The sequence below is a fragment of the Bos indicus genome, chromosome 10 (genome assembly GCF_029378745.1).
Source record: "Bos indicus isolate NIAB-ARS_2022 breed Sahiwal x Tharparkar chromosome 10, NIAB-ARS_B.indTharparkar_mat_pri_1.0, whole genome shotgun sequence".
NCBI lineage: Eukaryota > Metazoa > Chordata > Mammalia > Artiodactyla > Bovidae > Bos > Bos indicus.
In genome coordinates, this window is record NC_091769.1 from 58,473,619 (window position 1) to 58,499,368 (window position 25,750).

Genomic DNA, 25,750 nt, shown 5'->3' on the forward strand with positions numbered 1-25,750 from the left:
TCCCTCCTAAAAGGAGTCTTCTTTCTTCTTTCTGTGAGGCAGCAAGGACCTTTTTTCCCTCCTCCCTCTTTTCTCTTTGCTCATTTTCTTCTCCATCTGGCTCCTCCAGGTGTTCCACGAAAATGGAAACAAGTGCCCTTGGGGTTAGTGCAACAGAACGTGCGGTACCAGAATTGCACAGACTCACCCCTTAAGGCTGACCAACAGGGTATATTGTCACCCTGCTTATTTAGTTTATATTCAGAGTACATCATGAGAAATGCTGGGCTGGATGAAGCACAAGCTGGAATCAAGATTGCCGGGAGAATTATCAATAACCTCAGATATGCAGATGACACCACCCTTATGGCAGAAAGTGAAGAACTAAAGAGCCTCCTGATGAAAGTGAAAGAGGAGAGTGAAAAAGTTGGCTTAAAGCTCAACATTCAGAAAGTTAAGATCATGGCATCTGATCCCATCACTTCATGTCAAATGGATGGGAAACAGTGTCAGACTTTATTTTGGGGGGGCTCCAAAATCACTGCAGATGGTGACTGTAGCCATGAAATTAAAAGATGCTTGCTCCTTGGAAGAAAAGCTATGACCAACCTAGACAGCATATTAAAAAGCAGAGACATTACTTTGCCAACAAAGGTCTGTCTAGTCAAAGCTATGGTTTTTCCAGGAGTCATGTGTGGATGTGAGAGTTGGACTATAAAGAAAGCTGAGTGCTGAAGAATTGATGCTTTTGAACTGTGGTATTGGAGAAGACTCTTGAGAGTCCCTTGGACTGCAAGGAGATTCAACCAGTCCATCCTAAAGGAGATCAGTCCTGAATATTCATTGGAAGGACTCATGTTGAAGCTAAAACTCCAATATTTTGGCCACCTGATGCGAAGAACTGACTCATTTGAAAAGCCCCTGATGCTGGGAAAGATTGAAGGCAGGAGGAGAAGGGAATGACAGAGGATGAGATTGTTGGATGGCATCATTGACTCGATGGACATGAGTTTGAGCAAGCTTGGGGAATTGGTGATGGACAGGGAAGCCTGGCATGCTGCCATCCAGGGGTCGCAGAGTCAGACACGACTGAGCAACTGAACTGAACAGGGGCATGAATGGAAAGCAGCTGTTTGCCCTTGTCTTAAATTTCTCGCTTGTTCATAATGTACGTAATCCCTCGTATTTTGGGTTTCGTCCCCTAATTTTTTCTCATGCTTTTTCTCATGATAACTGCTCATATTTTCTCACATTATTATTATTTTTGCTCTATGGTTATCTCTTGATCATGCTTTGCTATTTCTTGCAGCCACTACTACCTGCATTATAGACAGGGAGTTGAGAAAGCAGAAAAGTAAAAGGAAAAAAATTAGGAAGGGGAACAGTCATGTAATAAGGAAAGGTCGAGGCCTCTTTAAAAAAAAGTCCAGGAATTAGTTTTAATGTAAAGAGTTTTTATGATAAAATAATATGAAATTTGAGAGTAATCCAAAAGATGCAAATCCAAAAATGCCATCCAGAAGACAATTTGGAAATGAAGGGCACGATCTCAGGAACATTTTTCTGAGTGTTTTATTTTTGCCTAAGGTCTCTCTTGGCAATTTCTAGCCAAAACATCTCTTCCCTCATCTTCAAGATACTGAAAACTGAATTCACCGAGGCCATGGTCAAACTGTGCTGGACTAGAGTCCTTTAGTCACTGCCTTGCACACAGAAGCACTGTGGAGGAGGAACCGAGACAAGAATCTGGGTTCTAATTCTGGCTTTATCATTTCTTGGCCATCAGAGTTTGGGTGTGTCCAGTGCCCTTTCTGTGAACCAGTTTCCTCATGTATAAAACAGGACTGACCATTTCCTTCTGTCTTGTTTATCAATAGGAGCTAATGAATGTCAGTGTGCTCTGAAAGCTACAATGAACTCCCCTAGTAAATACCTTATTTTAAAAATACTGCATAGATATTTAGGTAAACTATTAGGCAAGTGAACGGAGAAAATGCTTGGGTCACAATCAGTTAATTCTCTCTAATGTAGAAGCAGCATTTTTGGACTACAGGCCATGGTGAAATTGAGTCATTTATCAAAGGTGAGTCATTCACATGATCTGACTCATTGTGCTTTGGCAAGGGTAGTTCAGGCAAAGATGTTTTAGTTCCTTCTCACTATTAACCAATGGGCACTAGCTTTTCTAAAACATTATGAGTTTTGTTTCTCTGTGTGTCAGGCTGTGGTTTTTGTTTTTGCAACTCTAGAGAAGGTGGGGAGAAGCAGCAGTGGTCTCCTCCCTGTGAAAACACCATTTGTAGCTTCTCTGTATGTCCCCCATTCCTCACCAAAAACTGAATACGAGGTAGGGGTGTTCAAGACAGGTAGCAGAAGCCATCTGAAGTAAGATAGCCGATATACAAAGCATTATGTTATTTTTATGATTTTCAACTGAAATATATAGAAAATATATAATTAATTTATACCGAATAATACATTTTCAAAGCATTCTTTGGTTTGTTAATTCAAAGCATTAACACTTCAGGAGGAAGCATCACTGTGTGTTGTTTCTTGACTGTGTCTGTGGTGGTGGTTGAGGAAGAGGGGTTGCAAGGATCTAACATTCGTTAACCTTATCCTCCAGGGAAGCTCATCTACAAGCTTTGGTTCACAGGGAAGGAAACGATTTTTTAAAAAAAAACTTTTTATTTTATATTGGAGTGTAGCTGATTAACAATGCTGTGATAGTTTCAGGTGGACTATCAAAGGGGCCCAGCCGTACATATACATGTGTCCATGGTCCCCCAAAGGAAGGGAATGATTTTTATCTTTATATTTACCCTTCCAAGCTTCCCAGGTGGCGCTAGTGGTAAAGAATCTGCCTGCCAATGCAGGAGATGCAGGAGATGCAAGAGAGGTGGGTTCCTTCCCTGGGTCAGGAAGATTCCCTAAAGGAGGAAATAGCAACCCGCTCCAGTATTCTTGTCTGGAAAATTCCATGGACAGAGGAGTCTGGCAGGCTACAGTCCATGGGGTTGCTAAGAGTCAAGAACACACATCTATCTACCCCACTCCCTGGTCCTCTTGCTCTCTGTTGAGAAACCTTGGCTTGGATCAAATTCAGTTTGGATAACTTGAGTCTGGCATCAATTTTTACCTTGCTTTATGTAGTATTTTATGACCTCATTTGTCTTCTTGGAGAGTACATAGTTCGGTATCCCTCTTAAGAGAAAAACTCAATTTCTGAAATCCCACTAATAGGAAATGTTGAGAGTGGGGAGAAATGGTTAATAAATCCAGCAAATCCTATGCCTATTTTTCAGGTTCCTTTTTGTGCCATTGGGCCTGATAAAGAGCCAGCAGGCGTAGCCAAAAAAGCTGATAGCTACACGTTAAGCTCTAGAGGCTTTGAGGAAATGTGAATTTATTTCAGCTCCCCAAGTGGAAGAGGTACAGAAGTGACATCTTGTAACAGATAGTCTATGAGGTGCTTTGGTACCCAGCATGCCTTGAAAACAGCCCCCCAATTCTTCAAGGGGGGGTATTTGTATGTGTGACACAGTGGAATGAGGGTTCAGCTTTTAAGTTCACTCCATTACAGGCTTTTCCGAAGCAACATATATCTGGTTATAAAATGTAAATCTATAAGGAAATAAGAATTCTATATACAAACTCTCAGCTTACATACAACTTTACTTTTCAGATAGTATTTACGGCAAGAAAGCTATTGTTTTAACCACTTTTAAGAGTAACTACTGTAAATTCAGCACTTTCTAATAATCGTTGGGTCAAAATAACTTTAATCACAGAATTAGAAGTGTTTTAAACTACACTACATTTTCTGAAACAGTTAAAAGACTCCTGGGTCGTTTGCCATTTTTACAGGCTACTGTAAATACGCTTAATAGCATCGGCTTCTTCTTTATCAAGGATGCCTTTCTCCACATAAGCATCAGCTTGTTGGTTGATGAAGTCCCTCATCTTTGAAAGGTCATAATCTGGAAAATATCATTCGAGTATCATGAGCAAAGATCAGGAAAGCACAATCCATTACACTGATTACTATTGGTGAAGCATTTTGTGCAACGCAGTTACCATGCCCATCTTTCACAATGGAAGGCGTTTTAGTTCTTGGCCTTGTTGCAGTAGTTTACAGCTTCAAATCATGTTTATATGCATTCTATTATCCCATCTGCTTTTCATCACAACGTTTTGAGGCATTCAGGTGGGGAGAATAGCCCTCATTTGACCAGAAAGGGAACAGGTTCATAAACCAGGGCTTCACAAACTTTAATGTTTATATCAATCACCTGGGGCTCTTGGGAACTTGCAGATCTGTATTCAGTAGGCCTGAGTAGGGGAAGGGGACCATATTCTGCATTTTAAACAAGGTTTCAGGAGATGTTGATGCTGCCGGTCCAGGAAACACACTGTGGGTAACAAGACCCTAAAGCTTAAGTTCCTTATTCAAGGTCACACAGCTAGTAAAAGTTATGATCAGAACCAGGTGCTCTGACTTCTTTAACTTGTTACACTGGGTAAGCCCATGTTGCTATGACAACCCACTTTTTTTTCCATATTAAGAATTACCTTGATTTTCATGTTGTTTGAATTGTATGCAGGGAGTGAAAAGCGAAACCATAACCTCTTTGTGGTTCCTCTGTCCTACTTAAACAAAAAATTTATGTAAACCATTGAACCATCCACAAAAAACAAAGAGATCCTCAACCAAATAAGGAGGCTGCTGGTGGCATCTTTCTGAAGGCTTGGAAAAAAACCCCCACATCTTCCCTTGATGCTTTAAGTATTATATACTTATTGTTTTAAAATAGGGAAAATATAGAAACACTAAATTAGTATTTAAATCACCTGGATTCTATTATCATTGATAACCTCAGTGGATATTTTGTTCTGTTTCCTTTTAGCTTTTCAGTGTATATCTCAACACAGTTGTGATCACAGGGTACATTTAACCTTATATTAATAACTAATTCCCTTCACTCAATTTATACAGTGAACATTGATATTCCTCAGAAACATCATTTTAAATCGCTACATACAATACATCCTAGGGAGGCATTAAAACGAATGACTCATGACCCCCGTGATTGGGCATGTAGGTCTTCCACGACACCCCCCAGGCCATGAGCTGCCTGAGGCTGAGTTTCTTGGGTGCCATGCCATTCATCTTGGCTGTTGGCAGCTTCTGGAACAAAGGTCTGCCTTCTGTCAGTTTGTAAAGGGAAGAGAAAGGACGGTGGGGGGGTGCAGGGTGTGGTACAAAAGCTCTGAGCGATTCCATGGCCACCTTTAGCTAGCCTGACTAGAAGCTGAACCTGGGTCGCCCGGGCATCTTTAAGCCTCTGCATGAAAGGAAAACCAGACCAGAAGGACCCCTTTACAAGGATCAGGTGTTTATCATATCAAGGGGAGCTGAGGCGCAGAGAGAGGTTGTTAGGAGGGCATTTGCTCCTTTTGGTTTGAACACGGCCATGACGACCGAAGAGACAACTAGCAGCACCGAGCATTTTACAACCGCATCTTATTTGCTCCTCACAAAACCCCACGAGGAAAGCGTTAGTGTCCTCATTTCAGAGATGAACAGACGGGACAGAGGAGGTAAGTCACTTGCTCAGGTTATGATAGAATCAGGTTCTGAATTCAGGTCTGTCTGTAGTCACTGCTTTGATCGTTCTATGGCCTTGAAGTACTGAATGTGAAGCATCTAACACATGCAGGACATTCAATAAGTGTTTTGTTTCAGTTTTGACTTTCCATTCTCTCAGGCACGAGTTACAGAATCAGGCTGAGTGTATATTTTGTGCGCACCTCTCAAGTGGCTTCCTGACGGACTCACAGGGCACCAAGAGGCACTGGTTCAAATTATTTATAACACTGGCTTTTCAGAACTGGTTCTGGGTCAGTATCTTTAGTGGGACAAAAGGCAAACTCCCCCAAAACATCTGTGAACAGATGATTTGAATAGACAAACAGGAAAATATTTTGCTTTCTTTTGAAATGGAAAAATGGAAAAAACTCTTCTTTATAACATGGCTGTCACTGTGTGAAAATGGGGTGGAAAACCAGCATGGTGCAGAGGAAAGGCTGTCGGAGCCGCTCCCAGTTCTGCCCTAGCTGGCGGTTAGAGGGCACCAGGAGTAGCTACCTTGCTAACTTAAAAAGGTTTTAAGGTTGTTAAGACTCAAAAAGGATAAGGGCTATTATTCGCTTTTTGAAAAGTACAGACTTTCTTTTTAAGCCTGCTTAAGATTTCATTATTCTCCTCATTGTCACATCGTGTGGCCCTCCCTTTCCTGAGTTTGGGAAGTAGATTCAGGTCACCCCAGGCCCCTGTCAAGCAAAGGGCATCTGCAGAGGGTAAGGAAGGTCAGAACCAATGGTAAGATTTCCTGTTCACAGTGTCCCAGCCACTGTATGGCTCTAGGAACTGGGTCTCCACAGGCTTTGAGAGATGACCCAGACCAGGCAGAGCACATATAAATGTAGTGGAGGAAGAGCTCACTGTTTCTGCCTTGAGAAGGGGGAAATGCATGTCTCCCTCACTTCCTAGAGGCAGAAGGAAGCCCAGACCCAACACTATCATTCTGAAGTTTATTCATAAAGCCTCCAATATGCAAGCACTAGCGTTCCATGCTTTACTAGTTGGTCATTTCTAGAACAGAAAGATTGAATTGCAGGATGTTGCCGGTTATGACCAGAAGTCAGATTTATGGGTTAATCAGTGAAAGAAAGAACATAAATACTATGGTTGGTGTGTACAATTTACACTGAATTTTGGTACATACTGAATGCATTTTGGTACATACTGTATTATACTGATGCTAAGATAAACTTTATAAAAATAATTTTAAAGTCTTTGCCATTATTAATGGCATGTTATAATTTTTCTTCTCAAGTGGTACATGAAGCGATGGTGCATTTTTCAATCAATGACAGATTGGTGAAATATGGTTCATGTGACTTTTAATGGAAATGACAGCTGGCTAATTCATATCATTTTGAACCAAATGAAATAAAATATGTGTAAAGGCCTGATAATAATTTCCACCTTGCTCGACTTGTATGATCACAGGCTAAAGGAGTGCTGAAAACACCTCTTGTTCCCACTGTGTTCTGTCTCATTGGTTCTCAAGCTTGGTTGTACAGTGGAATTATGGGAGCTTAAAAAATACTGATGCCTGGGTCCTGCCCCTTGAGCTTGAGTTAGTGGTCCTGTGGGCATTAGGAGATCTGGCAGGTGATGTGAATGCATTTTCAAGTTTGAAAAGCCTTGCTCCTCTCATTTTAAAAGCATCAGCTACTCTGGCTAGACTCCTGGAAATCATACTAGAATCCTCTCTCCATGTGGCTCTGGAGTTTCTCCTTTCTTCTTTCTCCCCCTGCCCTCACCTTGGTTTAAGCCCCATCCTACCTGCTCCAAATCCTTGCCTCCTATCTCTTGCCTGGTTTCTGAGGTTTTATTTTTTCAATCTGTAACCACGCTGCTGCCAGAAAGACTTCTCAGTCGTTAACCTAATTAAGCCCTGATTTAGTCTCCTCTGGCTAAAATTAACCTCCTTTGCAGGGTGCACAAGCCTTTTCCTGACTTGGACGCTGTCCATCTCCCTGGCTCTGTCTGCAGGTCCTCCCAACAGAGCACCCCAGTGCTCCTGGGAAAATGAATGGCTCCAGCTCCCAGAATGCATCACTCTTTTGTCCATTTATGTCTTTGTGCTCAGTGTTCCCTCGGCCTCCATCTCTCCTCACTCAAAAATTCTTCCTTGCCTTTTCAGCACAGGCTTTCCTGCAGCCCTTTCTCCCAGTGTAAAGAGATGTGCCCTCTCCTCTTATCTCTTCACCACCATGCTTATCATGTTAGTCCTGAGCGAGGCCCCCCAGAGCTTTTTGATGGCGTGAGTCATTTGGCAGGGGGTGGGGGGTGCTGCATCTTATGGTCCTTCATATTTCTGGCACTCAGAACAGAGTCTGGTTCTGTGATTTGTTTTGAGTGAGTGAGTGACTGCCTTTGTGACTGCAGGGTGCACGCAATAGGAGCTCAGGAAAGGTTTAAGATACTTCAAGAAAAGGGGTGGGGGTAGACAAAAGAAGATGGACAAAATGTTGATAATTATTGAAGGTGGGTGATGGGTCTGTGGGGATTTATTATACTATTTTCTCTGCTTCTGTTTGACATTTTTTCATAACAATGGAAAAGAAAATGCCTTTGCTTGAAAGGATGATTTAAAAATTGAGAGAAATGGAGGTCTGTTCCCTTTTGCATCTGAGGGGTGGTGCCAAGTCTTTTGGGCTGAGAGGGGACTTTAGCCTAATTTGACTATGAGGGTCTTTAATAACAGTTCCTGCGAATTCCCTAGTGGTCCAGTGGTTAGGCCTCTGTGCTTTCACTGCTAGGGGCCTGGGTTCCATCCCTGGTTGGGAAACTAAGACCCTGAAGGCTGCATGGCTAATAAAAAACTACAAAATAAGAGCTCCTGACAAATGGGTGATGTTTGCAATTAACAACCACACTAAATCCTTACCTTCTTTATTTTCCTTTTTGTTGTGTTTCTTCAACCAATCAATATTTTTTCTGATGGCTTCCAAATAGGCTTCTGTTTTCCCTGAAAAATTTAAGAGCACCTATATTAAACACTCATAAAAACTATCTGCATCTCTTTGTAAAGATCACACTTCTGTTAGAGACCATGAACAAACATTGGACTTATCGAGCACTTGGAGAGTGTCCCTAACAGGGATAAGCATCCAGGAGGCAGGTCCAGGTTGGTAATATCAAGGGGCCATTATCCCCCACACACAAATAAATACAGTTTATCTTGGCAAAGAAGAGTTTGATTGAGTTCACTGGATGGGTTGGTTCCTACCAGTCTCAGATTGGTTCATTTCCAGTTAGGCATGGTTCTTTCAAACTAAGGTGTATTATCAGGTCAAGAACTGAATCAGAGTGGCAGATACTTAAGAATTCAACACCAAATAAGTGATAAGTCCAAGTCTATGGCTTTGGATAAGCTGCACACAGGCCTTCGTCCAATCTGGGAGGGAGTGTGTAAACACTGAGATGAAGAGGAGACCTGGACCTCATTTCAAGGCTTGGATAGAGACCTTTAGAACTCATTCTAGTATTAAAACTCCCCCGGATGTAAAACTCTCTGATAGGCTTTAAGTGTGGCAGGAGGATATGGGCATCACTGAAGTATCCGCTCTGTGACACCCTGTAGATGCACTGTGTCTGCAGTGTGTAGGTATTGTCATCAGCTTAGAGATGAGGAAACTGAGGCTCAGAGAGGCTAAGTGATTTCCTGAGGCCATACAGGAAATAACAGAGCTGAAATTATGACTCTAGTCTGGCTAAGTTTCTGCTACCTGCTACTTATCTAAAAGAAAAGACTGTATTCAGACATGGATACTGATGTAGCCTTGTTCTGTATCAAAGAGTCAACCATCTCCTTAATCAGGTGAGTCCCTAATGCTTAGAGTGTCTGCATCAAGAGATCAGGTGACCTGAAGAATACTGGATGACCCAAGAAAAAAACGCCTTCAAAGTCCAGGGCCTTTGCAGAAGCAATAGCTGCCAGGGCTCAGTGCGGGCACCATCTGTTCTGAACCCTCTTTGAGCCCTGTTGCCTCTAGTCTCCTAACCAGACCTCTTGGTTGAGCTTCCTGTACTACGTGCTTACTATGTACCAGTGGCTGTGTTTTGTGTTCCCAAATACTTGGTTTCTTTTACTCATCACAACAACCTTTTGAGCTAATCCTATTTAATCCCCATTTTAATAGGTGAAGAAACTGAGACTTAGAGACAGAAAGTAACATGCTGAAGATCACAAGGCTAGTAAGAAGTAGAGCCATGCTTGAAGCTGGGAACATCTGACTATAGTCCATGAATAGTAACGTTGCCTTAAGATTTGCTGATGTTTCAGTTTCCACCACATTCACCTAAGTGACTTCCTGAGCATCTTCCTGATCTTGTAAGCCCACTCTTACCTCCCCACTGGGTTGCATGTTAACTGGTCCCCAAAGAAGCACAAAGAAACTCCTTTGCAAAAAAGAGATAAGTGAACAAAAGAAGAGAGTCACAATTTCTAGTCCCTATTCACTTCAATTGCCTGTGTAGAAAAAGCCTTGATTTTAATGCTTTTCTTTTAAGAATGTTAAAGCGCATGAAAGACCAATGTCCACCAATGGATGTCATAACATCGCAACACAAAGAATGTAGAGATTTTCATTGTCTATTGCCCTTTTGTAAGAAGAACATCTGGATTTGGTAACAACAATAACAACAAAACAAACAACCGAAATAAAACCCAAAACCAGTGTTCTCTATTTTGTATTAATTCTGTTAGAAAAGGCATTTTGAACAAGGAAAGAAATCTTAGTGTAGACTATTTCTAAAGAACGCAATTTCATTATTTTTAATGAGTTTAAATCAATTAGTGTTTCTCATAGGGTTTGCTTTAATGAACAGTTAATAATTTGTCATTAGCACATCAGGTAATTAGAATTTCTAAAACATTTGAGGATGTGTGAAAATAGTCTTGTTCTTTGAATAATTTTAAGCATTCTTCCCACAATCTTACCTGTGATATCATATCCTAATATGGAGAGCTCATTTTTTAAAATTTATTTTATTGAACCATAGTTTTACAGTGTATTAACTTCTGCTGCACAACAAAGTGATTAAGTCATACATGTAGATACTCTTTTCCATTACTGTTTATCACAGGATATCGAATATAGTTTCCTGTGCCACACAGTAGGACCTTGTTGTCTAGCCTTCCTATATGTAATTGTTTGCATCTGTTAATCCCAAACGCCCAACCCACCCCTCCCCTCCCCCCACCTTCGCCCAGCAGTGGCAACCACATCTGTTTTTCATGTCTGTGAGTCTGTGTCAGTTTCATAGATATTTGTATCATATTTAGCTTTCCCATATAAGTGATATCATACAGCCTTTGATTTTTCTCTTTCTGACTTCACTTAATACGATCTCTGGTCCATCCGTGTTGCTGCAAATGGCATTACTCCATTCTTTGCAGAGCTGAGTAGTATTCCATTGTATGTGTGTACCACATCTTCTTTACTCATTATCTGTTGATGGACATTTAAGCTGTTTCTTTGTCTTGGCTATTGTGACTAGTGCTGCTGTGAACACTGGGTACGTGTATCTTTTTGCGTTAGTTTTCCCCGATATATGCCCAGAAGTGGAACTGCTGGATCATATGGCAGTTCTATTTTTAGTTTTGTAAAGAACCTCCAAACTGTTTTCCATGGTGCTTGCACCAATTTACATTCCCAACAATGTAGGAGGGTTCCCTTTTCTCCACACCCTGTGGAGAGCTTATTTGAGAAAAGGAGTATCACAGCTTAGTTTCTGTTTATATATTGCATTAAAAATTCTCAATTAGAGTAAAATATAAATATGAGGTTTTGACCATAGTGTAGCAGACACTGTTGATTCTCTACCCTCATGCTTCCGTTATTCCAGATATGCTACTATAGAAGCCCTCAGCTGAGGGTGGACAGATTGGGCAGATACACACCCCAGCTTCCTTGGGCTCATTCCACATGGTCCCTGGAGGTCTGAGTCTCACCAACCACAGTTGAAGTCTGCTCATTAACACACTGTAGGGGCTCCTTTGCCTCCCCTGTCTCATAGACCTGTCCCTCAGTAGAGCTTCCTGAGGTCACCTCCCAATTAAAAATTCCACCTCAAATCCCCTTCTCAGCATCTGCTTTGAAGGGAACCCAACCTAAGACAACTGGAAATCGGGAGACCCAGCATCATCTTGTCAGGTTGGTTTTGCTCAGTGACCAATAATCTATAAAAATGGTGTTGAATTTTAAAAGTATGAAATGCATGAAAAATAATTTTATTTACCATATTAACATTATCAATCCACAACAAAGAATGAATTTACTGCAAATTAAAGAAAACTAGATTGTAATTCATTAAAAGGCATCACTTTGCACAAATTCTTTTTGTGTTTTTTTTTGGTAATCTTGAGACTTCCCTGGTGGCTAAGACTCTAAGATCCCAATGCAGGGGTCTTGGGTTCAATCCCTGGTCGAGGAACTGCCACATGCTGCAAATAAGAGTCCACATGTCGCAGCTGAAGATCCCACATGTCACAACGAGGATGGAAGTTCCCGCGTGCTGCAACTAAGCCCAGGTGCAGGCCAAATAAAGAAATATACATTTTTAAAGAAGACTACTATTCTGTGGATCGAAACATATGGGTTAGGCTAGTTTCCCTAACTTAAAATGGAACCCCCCCATCACCCTCATTCCCATTTTCTGCTTTATTTTTATCCATAATACGTATCACTTTCTATCATATCATATAATTTATTAAGTTTATTATTTATCTTCCTCCCTTAGAAACAGTTCTTGTTTGTTAATGTACCCCCATGCCTAGAATAAAGCTTGACACGTAATAATAGACACTCAATAAATATTTGTTCAACAAGTAAATGGATGAAGCCTTCTTATATAGAAGCTAATCATAATCAGAAGATTGTTTTGTGAGCATGGAATCCAAACCAGGGAAACTACAATTTTAAAGAAGAATAAACTGTATAGGTCTTCCTCCCTCCCTGCCTTTTTTCCTTCCTTCTTCAAAATATGAATTGCTTATTTACAAGACTTGAAATTTAATGGTTCTGAATTTAAATGGTAGTTACATCAGAAACAATTTAAAACACCTATGACTGTGCTAAACAAACTATATTCACATGGCATTTAATCTTCACAGAGCTCTATGAAATCAGCGTTATTGGTCCCATTTCGCCCATGAGGAAACTCAGGCTTAGAGAGGGTAAGTGATGTGCCCAAGCAGACAGCTGAGTAAGGGTCAGAACCTGAACCAGAATGAATCTGGGGCCTCTAATGAATGGAATTGGGTAAAATTCACCCTTTAGACTGGAGATTTAGTGCCTGTTGTTGTTACCAAACTGGTCAAACAACAGGCAGTGTTTCTCCATCTTGGCTGCACGTTGGGTTCACTTGGGAGAGCTTTTAAAAATCCTGATGCCCGGGTCAACTCCTCATACCAATTACATCAGCATATCTGGAGGAGGGACTAAGTATCAGGACTTTTTTTTTTTAAACAATCCCGAGTCAATTTGAATGCGGGGCAAAGTTTGGAAACCACTTTCACTCATACTGAACCCACCCGCCCCCCGCCACTACATTTGCTGGTGCACTGGAAAAAACAGGAATAAAATCAGGTGTCTCTCTGCCCTCAGAGAAGCAGCTAGTTCCTATTTACATTTCCTCTTCTCAGGAGCTGTAAAGCAGATCTTTTATTTACATAGTGTGCACTGAAAGCCCATGAGAGTCCACTTTGGAAAGCTGGCCTATTTTCAAATTAATTTCAGCTTCCTTTGGAAAAAAATAGCTCATGGCTGAGGTAATATGGCACAAGCCTTAAAACATATGCTGAAGCAGATGGGAAGAGGGCCAGAGTCAAGATGTAGCCCTGCTTTTCTGACTGTTCTGATTCTCAGCCCTGCAAGAGAAATATCCTTGTATATACATGAATTTGTTCTGATTCTGACATGCTCCTGTGATCTGCCAACATCCCCCTCCAAAAAAAAAAAAAAAAAAAAAAACCCAACTCTGTAGAAATCAGTATGTTTAACCTACTGAATATTGGATATACTAAAGATATTAGATGTTCAAAAACAGTGCTTGTGAAAATTGTTTGATATATAGCTTAAAATTCTGTGCAGTAAAGATTGTACAAGTACAGGTTTGAACAGAGCAACTGATAGTGGTATCATGGATGCCAAGGTGGGTTCCAGAGCCATTCAGTTAAAAAATTTCGGTAGGAATTCCCTGGTGGTCAATCCTGGGGATTCCTGGTTCAATCCCTAGTTGGGGAACTAAGATTCGACAAGTTGAAGCACAAACAAAAACAAAACAAAAGAGTTTGTGCAAAGTGATGCCACTTGACATGCCTGCAAGATGCAGCATGGGATGCTGGGAGGGATGGGCAGTGGTGGGAGTCAAGGGACACAAGTTCAAGGCCCAGCTCGATCGCTGTTTGCCTATGAGCTCTTGGGTGAGTCAGTTCATCTTCTGAAACTTGGTTTGCTGCTGCGGCTAAGTCGCTTCAGTCGTGTCCGACTCTTTGCAACCTCAAGGACTATAGCCCGCCAGGCTCTCTGTCCATATGATTCTCCAGGCAAGAATACTGGAGTGGGTTGCCATGCCCTCCACCAGGGGATCTTCCCGACCCAGGGGCCAGACCTGCATCTCTTGTGTCTCCTGCACTGACAGGTGGGTTCTTTACCACTAGCACCACCTGGGAAGCCAGAACCTTGGTTTACTTATTTGTAAATTAAGGAGTAAATTCTGAAAGAAGACTCGTGGTTCCTACACGTGGGGAGAAATTCTCCTTTGCTCTCCTGCACACTCTTGTGTTGGTGGTAGGTCTCTGGCCTGCCTGAGCTCCTGGCACAGGTGCTGACTCACTGGGAGAAGACAGCTTCAGTACTTTTGCTCCTTTCTAACAGAATGCCCTGGGGCTTGCATAAAGGCAAGACTTTTCTCCTCTCACGTTGCTTTAAACATAAAAGCATCCCCATGAGTTAGTCGACTTTACTATCAATTTATTAATTAAATAAGCTTCTTTCTCTTTTTTGGCTTCTGTAAAGAAGATAGGGGAGTGATAGGATATTTAGGGAAAAGTTATCTTAGAGATCATCTTTTTCAACTTAATTCCATTATCTAGCCATAAAATTGACAAATGATAGCACTGGAATGAGTTTATGGGTATGGTAATGCTTATTTCGCCCCTTGGATGATTTTAAAAAAGATTTTCAGTGACTCATAGAGCAAAAGTGAAAGAGTAAATGTCAAACTGGCAAAAAGAACCACAATTAGATCATGGAATAAACTTTCACAATTCTTCGGTCTCCAGAGAGCAATTTAATTGAAACATTAGGCACCTTTATAGATATGGCTGAAATTGGAGTAAATTTGATTTCACTGGCATTTTCCCATATTTAGGAATAATGATCAGATCATTCAAATAACTGCATCAACTAGAAATCAATATCTTAAAATATTATTCTTAGTGTGAGCCCCTGTAGAAAGCAAGAGTTTGAATAGGCTACAATATTTATAAAGATGGATAGATTATGTTACATAACTGGCAATTAAATAGGATTTTTTTGCATTAAACTTGAAGTGAAATGCATGTGAACTTCTTTATAAGTTGAAGAGTGATATAGATGTATGCTATTTTTGTTGTTTTGGTATTATTCCCTTTCCTCACAGACCCCAGCATATGCTTGGCATGGTTAATCAATATTTGCTGTCGTTAGATGGAACCCTCACCCCATGTCACAAGACCAAAACAGACTTCCTAAAGATATTCCTGCCAATGTGTCCTGTTTCTAATTATTTCCTTAAGTGGTTTTAGCTGAGCCATTACCTCATTTCTCGTTCTGCTCTGAAAGTCCTCCAGCTTTCTCTCTGAAGGGAGCCTATTGTATACACTTGTGACTCACATTGTACTTGCCTACATATGACTTAAGAGCTATTCTTAGGTAATTTCAGAGCTGTCTGTGTCCTCAAAGGCAGACATTGGTCCTTAAATTCCTTCTGCAGCTTTCTGAGCATATTGAGCCTGCTATTGGAATAAATGTTTATTACTGAATAAATGTCTCAGGAAATCCAGCCAACCCTGCCTTCGCCCACATGAATTCTTTTATTTTTCAACCTAGAGACAACAGGTGTTTTCTCACTGAGTTTTATATCAGAGAAGAAAAGTAGCCTTTGAGAAAAGTACAAATAAATCAACTATGAATACAAAGATGTATGTCATAATGTGTCTTTTCAGGCATTAATTGCATTTTTTCCAAGAAATGTTGGCCCTTGGCTTAAGCTCAGTTTGGTGTCCTCTAAACTGTACTAGAATCAGTTTTTCTTATTCCAGAGTAAAGAGGATAGCATGAATAAATTAAGTCTCTAAATAATGGAGCTGGGGCAGGTTGCGGGGGGGCGGGGGGGGGCAGGGGGGGGCGGGGGGGGGGCAGGGGGGGAATTAATTTTAGCCCTGAATCCCTACTCTTAATGTTTCAGGACAGCCCATTGCAAGGGTTCAACACTAAGTGGATGGAGTTTTAACCTTCTCTCTTCCCATTATTATCGAATGGAAATCCTAATGAGAAATCTAACCTCATCATTAGTCTCCACTTACATCCTAAATAGGAAGTAGTGAGCTACCAAGGATCAACTCCTGCATATTCCTTTTTTTACATAATGCCTTAAGCAAAGAGACATGGGAGAACCCATTCCTAGGGATATTTGCACAGCAGTATAAAGTGTTGTCCTAAGCAATGAGCATGATTCCTAGATGATGGCACATGCTGTTCTAGGGAAGGACCGTCATCACACGTGGGTTGCTCCCAGAGGAGATGATTCCGGCACACTGAGCTGGAGTCCTCTGTGCTGCCCAGTTCCTAGCTCTCTAGCTCAGGCCACAGGACCATTCTTTTCTTGGTTAGCTATCTTTCAGAAGCTCACCACTCATCCATTAGGATGGCTACCATAAAAACCAAACAAACAAACCCAGAAAATAAAAAGTGTTGGTGAGGATGTAGTGAAATTGAAACCTTTGCACACTGTTGGCGGGAATGTAAAAGGGTGAAACCGCTATGGAAAACAGTGGTTTCTCGAAAAATTAAAAATAGAATTATGTGTATGCTCAGTTATGTCTGATTCTTTGCAACCCCATGGACTTATAACTTACCAGGCTTCTCTCTCCATGGAATTCTCCAGGCAAGAATACTGGAGTGGGTAGCCATTGCCCTCTCCAGGAGATCTTCCCAACCCAGGGATAGAACTAGGGTCTCCTGCATTGCAGGCAGATTCTTTACCATCTGAGCCACCAGCGAAGCATATGACTTAATAATTCCACTTCTAGGAGTATTCCCCCTGCCCAAATTAAAGATTTTTGAGTCTTGAGATATTTGTATACCCATCAGTGCATTGTTTACAATGGCCAAAAGGTGGAAGCAACACAAGTGTCCACAAACAGATGGATAAAGTGTAGTATATATCTTCAATGAAATATTACTCAGCCTGATAAAAGAAGGAAATTCTGACACATGTTACAACACAGATGAAGCTTGAGAACATTATGTTAAGTGAAATAATCTGGTGGCAAAAGAACAAACAATGCATGATTCCACTTATCTGAAGTACCTACAGTAGTCAAACTCATTAAGACAGAACATGGAGTGGTGGTTGCCAGGGGCTGGAGAGGCAGAGGGGATGGGGAGTTACTATTCAATGAGTATAGAATTTCAGTTTTGCAAGATGAAAAGAGTTCTGGAAATGGATGACGTGATCATAGCACCGTAATATGAATGAACTTAATGCCACTGAACTGTACACTTAAAAATGCTTGGCTGGCTGGGCTACTAGATGCCAGCCTATGACTGTTTTTGAAATACAGAAAGAGGAAGAAGAATACAAGATCCTTACACTTTTGTTCTTTAGCTCCTACCCCTGATTGCAAGCCCCATCTATATGATCCCCCAGGCCCCTCATGAAGCAGGGGCACAATTCTTGAGGTATAAGCCTACTGTGTTCTCCCTTCCCCTGGCTGACAATTAAAGCCATCTTTCTATTTCTTAAAAAAAAAAAAAAATTGCTAGGATGGCAAATTAAGAAGCTATTTGAAAAAGTTTATCACTCATCCAAAGTAGGCCTAGGGTTGAGTGGAAGTATCAAGGCAGCATGACTGCTCACCAAATGTGACACATATATTACCAATCCCCCCTTTCCATGCCCATGACAAACACTATTAATTAATCATTGCAACATTCTTTCCTCCTGAGTCCAGATGCAGCCTCATAACCTTTCCCAACATAGGCTATTACCAAACAATTAGAGTTGACATGTCAGCTATGGCAATGTAGAAGAAACTTGTGATGGTCTACGAAATCCAGCCTAGAGAGAAGAAAGGTATAATAATCTAAAACTTCATGAGATAGGAAAGATCAACATGAACCTCATATATTAAGAAAAAGTTCTTTTTTGGCCCTGTCTCAAAAAGTCCGAGCAACTGAAATACTTGCAGTACCCTTGGCAAACATCACCACTCATTTGAACCTGTATAACTTAGGTTTAATTTTCTATATTTTCTATATAAAGGAACCAGAATTCTTTGAAGGAGAATTGATTTCAAGTCCTGGGGCAGGAAACTTCAGAGTAGCTCTAGAATAGCCTGTTTAGGAATTTGTGATTAACAGATATGCACCACTATATTTGTTGTTATTGTTTAGTCAGTAAGTTATGTCTGACTCTCTGTGACCTCATGGACTATAGCCCACCAGGCTCCTCTGCCCAGTGGGATTTCCAGGCAAGAACATTGGAGTGGGTTGCCATTTCCTTCTCCAGGGGATCTTCCTGACCCAGGGGTCCAACCCAAGTCTCCTGCATTGGCAGGTAGATTCTTTACCACTGAGCCATCAGGGAAGCCCCCACTACTATTAATATGTATAAATAAACAATACAGACCTACTGTATATCACAGGGAACTATAGTCATTATCTTGTAATAACCTATAATGGAAAAGAATCTGAAAAGAATGTACATACATATTTTGCTATACACCTAAAACTAACACAGCATTGCAAATTACTATACTTCAATTTTTTTTTAAAGGCTTTTGTTGCTAGAGAGAATAGATGCTTTAAAAACCACTGGGTACAGTGCAAAAGGGACAGAAGAACTTGGAGGCAGGGTTCCTACTGCCTAAGCTACACCAATTTAAACAGAAAAATCATCATCATCACCATTATTATCAACTGGAACAACTTACAAAAATGGAAAAACTTAATATAAGATATTAGCAAAGAGGAGACTGGTGGGCTACAGTCCATAGGGTCTCAAAGAGTCGGACACGACTGAAGAGACTTCGCATGCATGCATGGACGTTAACAAAGAAAGTAGTATAATCTTTTAATTTCTTAATATAAGAGAGATAGTTTGTACTTTTATTGCTGTTAATTAAGTTACAAGGTAATACATAAATAGCTAGTTTCTTTTCTACTTAATACACAGACATTTTAAGCATGGGTCTGTTAACAAATATGAATGTGAACCTGTTTCTGTATGAGCAGGAAAGATTGGGAACTTGCATGTGGATCAGTCTCTTCAAAATTAAGAGCTAAGAGATGGTTGGATGGCATCACTGACTCAATGGACATGAGTTTGAGCAAACTCTGGGAGTTAGTGAAGGACAGGAAAGCCTGGAGTGCTGCAGTCCATGGGGTCGCAAAGAGTTGGACACAACTTAGTGACTGAACAACAGCAAATCTGTATGACGAGTCCCTTGATTGTTCATTTGAAAGGATCACAACATTGCTAATTGGCTATATCCCAATACGAAATAAAAAGTTAAAAAAAAAAAGAGTATATCACAAGAACATGATCAGCTTTTGTGGCCTTACATTACAGCAAGAAATAAGCAAAGTCTGTCAGTTCATTGCCACTTAGGATTATATGTACTAAACAATGAAAAAGGACCCCAATGACGTGTTTCTAGATGATAAAATAGTTGAATGTCATCCTTGCTACCTTCACCCCCAATAGAGCAATGATCCATTCCCTCAGCTTCCAGGGAATGAAACCTCTAGATGACCCTACTAATAAGATACAGATAAGATATAAACAAGGTTCCAATTATACCAAAGAGTTCAATATATCATAATGACAAAAAAAAAAAGTAGGTTTAAGCCATCTGTTCACAACTTCTGGTAAAGACACTGAGTTTCAGAAAAAGAATATCTGAGAAACAGATAGAAATTTTCCATGACATAACCAGAACACTTTGTAATTAAAGGGGCTCAAAACACTGGACTATGCATCCAGATCCCACATAATGACCTGAAATCTGGGGGTTAATGATTTTGAACTTGCAACTTGACAGAGTATCTTTCTTTGAGGGTATGGTAATGTGTCTCAAAACCTAGGAGGATTATATAGACTTACTGCTGCTGCTAAGTCACTTCAGTCGTGTCCGACTCTGTGCGACCGCATAGACGGCAGCCCACCAGGCTCCCCCATCCCTGGGATTCTCCAGGCAAGAACACTGGAGTGGGTTGCCATTTCCTTCTCCAATATAGACTTACTAGAGTTGAGTAAAAACTGAACCCCAGGAATGTGTAAGTATAAGGATAAAAACAGGTTTTATAATTACTTAGCTAGTTTAGTGTAGTGCTTTTTTTTTTAAGTATTTAGGTTATTTAAGAAAATTTGATATATTTGATTTATTTTTAAACAAGTTTTTGAAAGTTTCAGGTTGCAATCACTATAAATGATTAAGCAAATCTGCTTTGTTAAATCCGTAAATTTTGATGACTTTGTTGAATAAGTAGTATATGACTGTTTAGAGGAGTGTCAATTATGTTTAAATAAAAATTGCTTAATTTATAAGTTCAGAAACTAGACATTGAGCAATGCACAAATGGTCATGAATGTTTCTCCCCAAGCACAGAAGCCCACTGGACACTAAAGACCATCAAAAGATGAAACCAATTTGCCATCCCAGAAGACTCAAGGCCATTAAAAAAGATTTCTATTCAAATAAAGTACCACATGCTGAATTCTTTCTATACAGATGGTGCTAATTTCTCAGATTTGGTGGGAGTTTGCCTTTCGGATCAAACTTCAAGTGAAAGTTTTTGCTTCCCCAATTTAATTGTCAATTTCGTACCTTTGTGCTCATCTGTCTTTCCTCTTGGGTTGGAGTCATCATCTTTTGTGGAATCCTTCAAGGTTCCATATTCCTTTTCCATCTTAGCAGCTTCTTCCTTGGTACTGTCTGTTTCTTCATGACTCTTCTCTGATGGCACTGTAATCAGATTGTACACTGTTATAACCCTATTTCATGTATTAATTCCAAGTGTAGAAATAAATTTTATTGAAAAAGTATAGTTTGAGGTCAGACCATTTTTTGAGCTGGAAGGATCTTACTGATTTACCTAGTCTGATTCCTCTCCCTCCTCATTTGACAGAAGAGGAAACTGAGGCCCAAAGAGAGGAGAGATGTGCGGAAGGGATGTGCTAAGCCACTGAGTTGACAGAAGAGCTGGGCCAACTCCCCCACTCCCAGTTTTCTGGATTCTGGTTGTGTTTTTTTCATTCTATCACACTGTGTTATTCTCCTTATTTTAATCAACAAAGATATTCAAGTGAGATATGTCAGTTTCCAAAGTACTGAGTCTTGATTTCAAATGAAAATAACTGCAGTTGCCCCATCTCCTCAATGTTATTTTTGAAGAACAGTCTGTTCGAATAACACATAAGGGTTTGAGGCTGTGGCTGGACTTCTCTCCTGCCTCTTTCTTCACACTTCTTTACCCCTGGTCACCCTAACACAAAGAAGAAAGTTGGACCCTTGCTGTCAATAATAATCCTTGCTCATTTCTCACTTAAAAGAACTGTATTTCTGGGATTTCCCTGGTAATCTAATGGGTAAGACCCCCTGCTTCCACTGCAGGGGACAAAGATTTGATCTCTAATTGAGGAATTAGTATCCCCACAATTTGGTCACACAACATGGCCAAAAAAACCCTATATTTCTTTCTAAAAATGCTATATTGAATTAAAGAATCAAACCATGAAGTAAGTAACCCCTTGAAAACAACTGTAATGCATTACTGTGGTCAGTAAACTAGGGAACACCAAGCAGTCTAGTGATAAGCTTTTTTTCCAATAAAAGGTTTATTACTACAGAAAAATAGGAAAAAAGAAATCAGTTATTGTCTCATTTTGTAAAATATCCACTACTAGTTTTGTGGGGTAGTGTGTCTATATACGTATTTTTGGATGCGTAATTTTTTCCTAGTAGTACAATTTTGTTCCTTGCTTTTGTCATTAGCATCATTATGGAACAATGTTTCCAGGTTACTAAAAATTGCTTGAAAACATCATTTTAAAGGGGTATGTATTATATCAAATATATGTACATAATCTCTGTGGTAGGGACACAAAATTAAAGTATACACAAAATTATAAGAGTTTGCAATCTTTTCTCTTTTTGCCCATCTTGCATCCCTGAAAGGCTACCCCATGGCATTTGACATGCTAAGCAGGGTGATGGGTGGAGATGCAGGGGTGAAGAAACCGAGACAAGGGCATAAGTCACACCACACAGGGCACAGACTGTCCCAGAGGAGAGAGAAGGGGACAGCAAGGAAGGGAACAGCAGAGAGGGGACAGAGGGTCCAGGACACTGGTCTGGGTGATGGTGATCTGGGCAGAGAAAAAGATACCTAAAGGAGAATTTTAGAAAGGATTGTTTAACTCATGACACAGTTCTCATCTTTATTCACAAACCACCACCTAAAAGTCTTCAATAAAGCCTTCATTTCTTTTTAGTGCTTCTTGGGATCGGATTCTGTAGTGAAACTGGCCAAGGTTATAGCTACTTAATCCTATGGTTGGATTTCAGATGTTCAAACTTTTTGAAATCTGTAATTCTTTACCAGTATTTACTGACATTTATGATTTACCCCTCAAAAGGGTTATTTTGATAAAAGCTGGAAAATAAATAGTAAAATCATACCTGCGAAAAGTTTGCTCTTATTGTCAGTAACATTTTTTTCTAGTTTATTCTTGGTCTGAAGAGCAATTGTTTCATCCAGGTTTTCTGGAAGAGGGAGGAGAAGAAATAAAATGTTATGTCTTGAAAGATGATTTCAAAATTCTACTAAAAATGTTTAAATCTCACCCCAATTATCACAATAGTAATTCCACAATATTAACAATGCTAGTTGACTTCACTGGTGGTACAGTGGATAAGAATCAGCCTGCCAATACAGGGGACACAGGTTCAATCCCTGATCCAGGAAGATTCCACAAGTGAGGAGCAACTAAGCCCATACACCACACTACTGAGCTCTTGTGTCTAGAGCCTGTGCTCTGCAACCACAGAAGCCAGCACAATGAGAAGCCCACACACCACAGCGAAGAGTAGCCCCTTCTCATCACAACCAGAGAAAGCCTGCACAAAGCAAAGAAGACCCAGTGCAGCCAAAACCAAAATGAAACAAAAAAGCAAAACACTGCTAGTAAGATGCTTTGATATGGATTATATTTCTGGAAATCATTGACTCTCAGGATGGAAAGGCATTAATTAGAGGTCCTCAAGTTCAGCATCCTAGTCAGTCAGTTGCAGAAGTCTCTTCCACATTTCTGGCCAGTGTTAGAACACATCCAGGGTTGGGGACTGTACTGAACACCTGTGGTTTTGGTCTACTCAACGCCTCCTAGTAACTACATCTTGATTTTCCTTTGGAAAGCCCACACCTCTCCCACTCTCAGCATATTTGGCTCCAGTGGTGGCTGAATGGGCTTCCCTGGTGGCTCAGATGGTAAGGAATCTACCTGCAACATGGGAGAAAGTGAAAGTCGCTCAGTCGTGTCTGACTCTTTGCGACCCCATGGACTGTATAGTCCATGGAGTTCTGCAGGCCAGAATACTGGAGTGGGTAGCCTTTCTCTTCTCCAAGGGATCTTCCCAACCCAGGGATCAAACCCAGGTCTCCTGCATTGCAGGAGGATTCTTTACCAGCTGAGCCAACAGGAAAGCCCAGACCCCAGTTCAATCCTTGGGTTGGGAAGATTCCCTGGAGAAGGGGATGGCTACCCACTCCAGTGTTCTTGCCTGGAGAAATCCATGGACAGAGGAGCCTGGTGAGCTACAATCCATGAATAACCCAGGTCTGCCTCCCCCATCCCTTGGGCTATAGTTCTAGGAGAAGCAGATAACTCAAGCCAGGCCAATGAGATGCAATTCTAGGAGAAAGATGTTCTCTTTCCATGAGGATTGGTATACCATGAAGATGTGAGCTTGAGGCTGTGCCAGCCATCTTGTTTCATAATGGAGTTGCTTATGTGGAATAAATATTCAGAGAGTCAGTGAGATGGAGAAGAAATGGATTCTCACACTTTGGTGGGCTTCACAAACGTGAAGCTAGACTATCCCACCCTCGGACTTTTTGGTTACATAAGGAAATAAATTCCTTTTTTGCATAAGCCAAACAGTTGGATTTCTGTCACTCAGGTCCCTCACTATGAGGCAGCTAGTTCTATTGTTAGTCTTAAATTTTTTATTTTCATTAAGATAGAGCACTGTGTAAGTTTAAGGTATACAACATGCTGATCTGATACACTTATATTCTGCAAAATGATTACTCCCAAGAGTTAGCTAAGTCCTCCATCATGTTAAGTGTCTTAAGGGTGAGAATTTCTCTACTCATATTAAGCCAAAATCTGTATTCTTGTCTTTGTCCTAATTCTGCTCTTTAGAGTAACATCTTGTAGGTGTTACCAGATAGGAGTCTAGACTCTGACCACTTCAAGGCAGTAGTGAATTTGAATCCATACTCTTGGTATTCAGTTTATTTAACCAGTCAGATATCCATCTCACTAGTAGGACAGGACTATGTGCAAACAAGCATTTCTTTACAATTAGTCTACAAAGATTCCATTATTTGTGTTACTTCGCCTCAAGAAAATTCTTTCTTCTACCCTACCCCATCCCTTTTTGAGATGAAAATCAGTATATTCTATTGTGTGATGCCTTCTGCTTTCTTTTCTGAAATAGCAACCACAGCTGGCAACCTTTGTAGTCACCACATACTGTTGGGACCGGAACAGAAGTGTAGACCACTGATCGTTGTCACATGCTGAGATGGAGGAGAAGAAGTTAGTTAATTCTCTCCCTTCTACTCATGCTGCATCTGAGCTCTCAGGGGTCTGAGAGTATACCTCCATGGCAGTGGAGGCCAAAAGCCAACATGCTTGTACAGAAAATTCTTTACATACAACTCATTTTCTGATTGTAAAAGTTATACATGAAAATGATAAGAAAATTGTAAAGAAAAAATAACACTTATTTTGCTCAGATCATATTTTGGTATATTTCTTTCCAACTTTATGTATGTATGTCCATTTTTTAAAATTTATTTATTTTTTATTGAAGGATAATTGCTTTACAGAATTTTGTTATTTTCTGTCAGACATCAACATGAATCAGCCATAGGTATACATAAATCCCCTCCCAGGATATCCATTTTTTAACACCAGAATTAAGGTTATGTTCTAAATGGCTTTAAGCATACAACAGTATATCATGAACATTTCCCTTAGTCTTTCTAAACCATATTTATTGTTTATAAACATACAATTATTAAAAACACAAACATTAAAAATAAAATTTAGTCTAAGTAAGAATAAATAATAATCTTGTGGGGTAGCAAGATTATTTCCATTGTTTTGTTTCTATAAGCCAGTGCTATCCAATAGAACTTTCTGCAATGATGGAAATACTCATTTCTGTGCTATTCAATATGGTAGCCATAGGCTATCTGTGGCCTTCAAATGTGTCTAGAGCAAATGAGAAACTAGATTTTAAATTTTGCTTAGGTTTAATTATTGTTAATTTAAAGAGCAATATGTGACTATCACATTGGACAGCATACCTATAAATAATAGTGGAATAAAAATAAAAAACAAGGTCGGGGGGGAATACATGTATACATAAAGCTGATTCATTTCACTGTACAGTAAAACCCAACACAACATTGTAAAGCAACTAAACCCCAATTAAAAAAAAATACTTCATTTGTTGTAATTATACTCTTAAAGGGTAAGAATCAGTGTTCTTGCTGATTCGTGAAACTGTAGTTCAGTGTTCACAACTTCCAAGAAAAAATAAAATCTTAAAAATTGAAAAAAAAAAAA

The 25,750-nt window shown here is 40.2% G+C and overlaps 1 protein-coding gene across 3 annotated transcripts in view; it reads right to left on the reverse strand.

Moving 5' to 3' along the window:
* Positions 1 to 3,359: 3,359 nt before the first annotated feature.
* The window catches only part of SCG3 (secretogranin III), a 37,899-nt gene continuing 15,508 nt past the window's right edge, over positions 3,360 to 25,750 (reverse strand). For 2 of the 3 annotated variants that reach the window (XM_070797545.1, XM_070797543.1), the window contains 5 exons: positions 22,569 to 22,652; positions 20,715 to 20,852; positions 8,502 to 8,582; positions 4,552 to 4,626; positions 3,360 to 3,959 (listed from right to left, as the gene is read on the reverse strand). In XM_070797545.1, the coding sequence (XP_070653646.1) occupies positions 3,841 to 3,959; positions 4,552 to 4,626; positions 8,502 to 8,582; positions 20,715 to 20,852; positions 22,569 to 22,652 (497 nt within the window). In that variant the 3' untranslated portion in view covers positions 3,360 to 3,840. The remainder of the gene's footprint in view (positions 3,960 to 4,551; positions 4,627 to 8,501; positions 8,583 to 20,714; positions 20,853 to 22,568; positions 22,653 to 25,750) is intronic. The other variant, XM_070797544.1, reaches the window with a different exon arrangement.